This window comes from Pinus tabuliformis, chromosome 7, assembly GCF_031772625.1.
Source record: "Pinus tabuliformis cultivar Carrire ecotype Pingquan chromosome 7, CPIR1, whole genome shotgun sequence".
Lineage (NCBI taxonomy): Eukaryota > Viridiplantae > Streptophyta > Pinopsida > Pinales > Pinaceae > Pinus > Pinus tabuliformis.
The window spans coordinates 139,880,768-139,886,000 of record NC_142293.1 but is presented as its reverse complement, the minus strand read 5'-3'; the positions used below and the strand labels follow the sequence as shown (position 1 = coordinate 139,886,000).

Genomic DNA, 5,233 nt, shown 5'->3' with positions numbered 1-5,233 from the left:
GCGAAATGCAACACCATAAACAAGGCAGACCATCAAGCATAACAGATGCCGAGCTCCCTTGATTCTTCTATATATGCATCTACTGATAATTCTACAAGCTGTAAACGATCCACTCAAAAAAAAAAGAGAGGAGAGACTAGACTAGCTCAGCTGTACAAAGGCAGACACAGGGAGGTCCCATCGACTCCCACTCTGCATCATGTATTTTACTGTATTCTATTAATATAAAGTCCCGCTAATCTTTTACAAAAATAAAAATAAAAAATAGACTATTCAAAAATCATGAGAAATTAGCAAGAATATCTCTCATCAAAATAGTCATAGATGAACGTTTTACGAAATTAAATCCCAAAAATAATCTTTAATAAAAAAACATATATTTTTTTTTAAATTATTTTTAAAAATTCCAATAATTTTATTTATTTATTCTCCAGATTAAACTACTCCATTGCGAAAATTTACCTTATCCCATAACGATAATCCCAATAATCCCCACTGCAAATTAGTGGAAAACCTATATTTTAATAAGCGGCAAATGCGGAAGACCAGCAAAAAGAACTCTAAGTGGCAGAGGCTCGACACTTGGGTAAACAAAAATTCAAGAATATGGATGTCGGAGGACGCCATAATCAACATCACACGTATTTGTAAGGTGCGAGTGTGTTGGTGTTATTTTTTAATCAATTCCAAAAAAAATTTATTTTAAAGTTTACAGAATTAAAGATAGTTTATGAGACATATTGTTTTTTTATTTGTTTGATTATGTGGTTTTTTTTTATTCTTCTTTTTTTGGTGTGAAGTTTTAAAATAAATGCTCTCAGTGTCTCGACAAACTCTTCGCTAAATAAATTATCCAAAAATAAATCCTCACATTTTAACATAAAAACTTTTCCTTAAAAACAAAAAGTACATACTCTTTCCTCTTTCCTTTGAGACACTTCCTTTAACCTTTTAAAAAATTTCAATAAATTGTATTGTGAAAATATAACCTTCCCAAGTTCTTAAATACATGTGATTGGCATTGAAGCCACGTCAAGACATGCTAAAAAAGAGGCGCACCCTGGACAAGTTCCGAAATACATGTTCGTCTACTCTCGTCAGCGAAGTTTGACTCCTTTTCGTGCTACTCCCCGCTGCTGTGATATCTCGTTGTAAGCAAGTTTTTTCATGGCTCCAATTACAAAGCATTTGCGGTGGAAATTTGTACATTTGATGTATTTTGATCGAAATCCGGTGAAGCACAGCAATTATTCCAGCGATCTAGGGTTGTGTTCGTTGATTTCTGTTCTATTTTGTTGATGCAGCTTTCGTTAGTTAAAGAATGGCCAAGGACACAGAGTATTACGAAGTTCTAGGAGTGAGCGTTGATGCCTCAGCATCTGAGATCAAAAAAGCATATTATATCAAGGTCTCGTCTTGCCTTATGCCATTGGAATTAATTATCTTTGTGTATTGGAGTAGTTTAGATCATTTTTGATGCTGACAGGGTAATATAGATCTATCATTTGGTCAACAATTATTTAACATGTACAGAAATCATTCGACAGTAGGAATTTGAGAGAAATTTGCATCAATGAAAAGAGCACTTCAGTCATTGATAACAGAGTCGCTGGATAAAAAATTAGGACTGTTAATGAAAGAGATTAATGTAGTGTGGCAGAGCACACAAAGCTTTCACATGGGGATAAATTCTGGAAAGAATTAACATTGGCACTGGCCCTGCGTTCGGTTAGATTTAAAAAATCGAAATCCGTTGTATCTTAAGCACTGGTGTATTAACACGCCAGATTACATAAATTTGATGGCAGCAGATCTGATTCGCAAGCACATTTCTAATATCTAATACTTCTTGGATTACTCATATGCAAAAACCTATATCCATATTTGTCATTTTTTCAAAAAGGGGCCACATGAATGGGCACCCATAGCAAGAATATAGCTGGTTTATAGCTGGTTTAACGGGGAGGGGAGGGAGTTGTTTTTAGTGTGATTTTTAGATTTTTTGATGTTGGAATTTAGTAGAAAATTTGAGGTGAAATTTTAATTTGTGTTATTTAAATTGATTTTTGATTACACGTTGAAAAATTTATAGGACACTTCATTGTGTGTTGTTCAATAGTTCCGAATAAAACTTATAATTTCAATAAATTTGGGCTGAATTTAAAAAAAAAATCCACCAAAAAGAACTTCCAAAAAATCTTAATAAAAGTCATAATGCTAGCAAAATTTCAGGGATCATCTAACATAATTATACTTTCAGTTGGCCATGCAACATGTAAGCTGACTGTCCCCAAAATTATTGCCACGAGTGTCTCAAACATTAAATCGATTTAATGGTTCAGTTCAATGAAGAAAACTCAGCAATATCAAAGACTGGCTACAAAAGCTGAGCTCGAGTTTACGAAGTTGATGACGAGGTTGAAGGAAGCGGTGATACAGTGAAGGTCCCCATGGTTCTTCAATCTGCTACTGCTCGCTTCCAAGGTGAAGCATTGCCAATGAAATCACAGAGTTAAAAATTAAAAATTTAAGGATTGAAAGAAGGAAAGACAATTGACAACGGAACTCTGCTTGGAACGCTGCCTGCAAAAGGGCAAAGGGAAGAACAGCACTGGAGTTAGGGAGCTGAAAAGCTGAAGAATTGGGGCACCAAGCGTTCCAGTGGTTCCCAGCAAGTCAATTCTGCCCATAAACTTTTGCAAGCGCTGGAGATGGGGTTCTTTCTCAGAGAAGAGAGGGATTTGCTGAAAATATTTCTGAGTCTATAATTTGCAATGCTCCAGAGAGCCAAAACACCATTGTAATTCTGATTGTTGAGAAATAAAGAGCAAGCCATTCGACGCTGGAGTTTTTCCATTGGGTTTTCTCGAGGGTAATCTCTATGTTTATTGTGTGTTAAATTGCTGTGTGGTTGTTTAATTGCACTGTGCTTGCTTCATTCTAGCATATAGTTGTATGTGGCCTTGCTTGGAAGCCATATGCACTACCCATCACATGAGTTCTGCCTTAAATTGATCGATTAACGTTGCCACAACTACATCATGCAGCCAATCCTCCATGGCATCATTTTTGACAGATAAAATTGCTAATTTATTCCTGCAGCTCTTATTTTTTTTGAACAGAACCTTGAATATATATTGATATTAAAACACTGTACGAAAGGTACAGTGCGGTTTACATCATGCATCTTGCTTTTCCATTTTTCCAGGAGTATGGCTACATTCTCCATTTTTCCAGGAGTATGGTTATATTCTGGTTTCTAGTAAGACTATTTCCACTTACATCATCCTTCCCTTGACGGTAGAAATTTGTTCAAAACTAGACCATGAATAGGCTCTCCAAAAGACTCCTAAGGCAAACCAAAATTTGCAAAACATCCTGATTGCTTACATGTCCATTTCATCGTATGGCACCCCTTCTCCTTTTCCAGCTTCCTCGTTACTGTCGAGGCTTGTATTGCTTCCATTTTCCCGAGCTTCCTCCCAATTGCTCTGCGTGTATGGCAGCTTCTCCACCACCTCAGATCCAACCTCTTTGTTCTGTTTTCCTTGCTGACTGCTGCAGTTTCTCATCGAGCATTCTTAAGGACCACCCGTCGATCTGAATGTTAAACTGTATTGTCCATTTGCTGCTCGTTCCGGCTTCCCCCCACGTCAAAACAATAATATGAACTATCCCACTGACTGACAGACACAGCATGGTCTTTTCTCTGGGATCCATATTAATATTCGGACGTTCTTGTCTTCCACTGGTTTGTTGGAATTCCCTCTGACAGTCAGCTTCACTAGAGATTGCGGATAGACCTCCACTTCTAATACTGTAAATGAAATTGGGAACAAAAATTCCCAGCTTGTTCTGTTCAGTCCCCAACAATATACTTGACCAATAAATGCCTTTAATTTCGTATTGGCCAACTGTTTTTTATCCCAATCAATGGCCCAATCTGACTTGATTTCACCATGACTCACGTGAGCATCTGTATAGGCTTGAAACTTTTTATTTATCCACGAGGACAGCATATCATCTCACTCTCAAAGTCGAAGTGCGATAACATATACACTTTAAACTCGAGTTAGAACAACAATTACCATAGAAGGAGTCCCTCTTTGAGAGAAGCTGAAGGGATTTGTTCCTTTTCTTTCCGGATTATGACAATACAGAGACCAACAGGATGGCTGTTTCTCCTGTTGATCCCTCGACGTATCACCCAAACGATCGGTTCTGTGCGACTGCAGCTTAAACTCAATAGGAGTGGATACACATTGGAATCGAGCGTAGTATGACTTCGGCAGCAGCTTTCTCCAAAAGGAGATCCTCAAGGATTCCTAGATCACACTCTCTTGTACTCTATCTGCAGACTGGTTACACGATATAAGAAGAGCCCGAAAACTGCAATCTCTGGCACCACCATAGGCGAAATCTATCCAAGGAGGGATTCCAACTTTTCCTATACTAAATTCACTGAACAGAATTTAGAAAAGAGGCCCTGGAATACCTTTTGTCTTGACAGAAATCCAGGTGTGCTAATGATCCACCACCTGTTCCAAACAGGAACATATATAATACCTGGAGTGCATCTTGGATTCTTCCATGCTAAGCTAGATACAGTCGCCTCGTTCCTTCTTCGGTATGGACCAATTATACCTATAATTGCATCCACCTGCTTTAATAAACCATGAATTGCTGAGATATGCTAGTCTCAAGCCTTCATTGTAATTCGACACTTCGTCTCTGTTACCACTCAAACTAGCAGGGTACCTAAGGGGAATCCCTAAAGGGCAAATGCTAGGCCAAGGGCAACAAATGGAGTCTTAGCCCACTTTCACCTTAGCTAAAACTCCCTTCTATTTACGGACTTTCACCGATGGGAGGAGACTATGTATGGAGTCACCAATGGGTAACAAGTCAATGGATATGAGTGACCCAAACCCTTTCCAAGAAGGTTTTGATTCTTGAAGAATGGGCTTGCTTGTTTTCTAAGCAAGGGACTATGTGTTTCCAAGGAAAGGAGGATTTCGGGGGTTAGGTGTATGAGAATAGAATTTGAAAGGAGTTCCCTGCACCCTAAATCCTGGTTAAAGTTGGCATCCCGGATGGTGTTTGAAAAATAGTCCTTTGAAAGAGTGGGACCACACGTGTCCAAGTGGCCAAGTCTGGGTATTGGGGAGTATGAAATAATCAATGATTTTCTTACCCTAGACAAGTGGGAATGATCAAAGAAAGTATTTGATTC

At 38.3% G+C, this 5,233-nt stretch overlaps 1 protein-coding gene across 1 annotated transcript in view; it reads left to right on the top strand.

The window, feature by feature from the left end:
- The first annotated feature begins 999 nt into the window (after window positions 1–999).
- The window catches only part of LOC149246143 (DNAJ heat shock N-terminal domain-containing protein), a 443,617-nt gene continuing 439,383 nt past the window's right edge, over window positions 1,000–5,233 (top strand). The window contains exons 1-2 of the mRNA XM_089457835.1: window positions 1,000–1,151; window positions 1,305–1,408. Of these exons, the coding sequence (XP_089313961.1) occupies window positions 1,322–1,408 (87 nt within the window). The 5' untranslated portion in view covers window positions 1,000–1,151; window positions 1,305–1,321. The remainder of the gene's footprint in view (window positions 1,152–1,304; window positions 1,409–5,233) is intronic.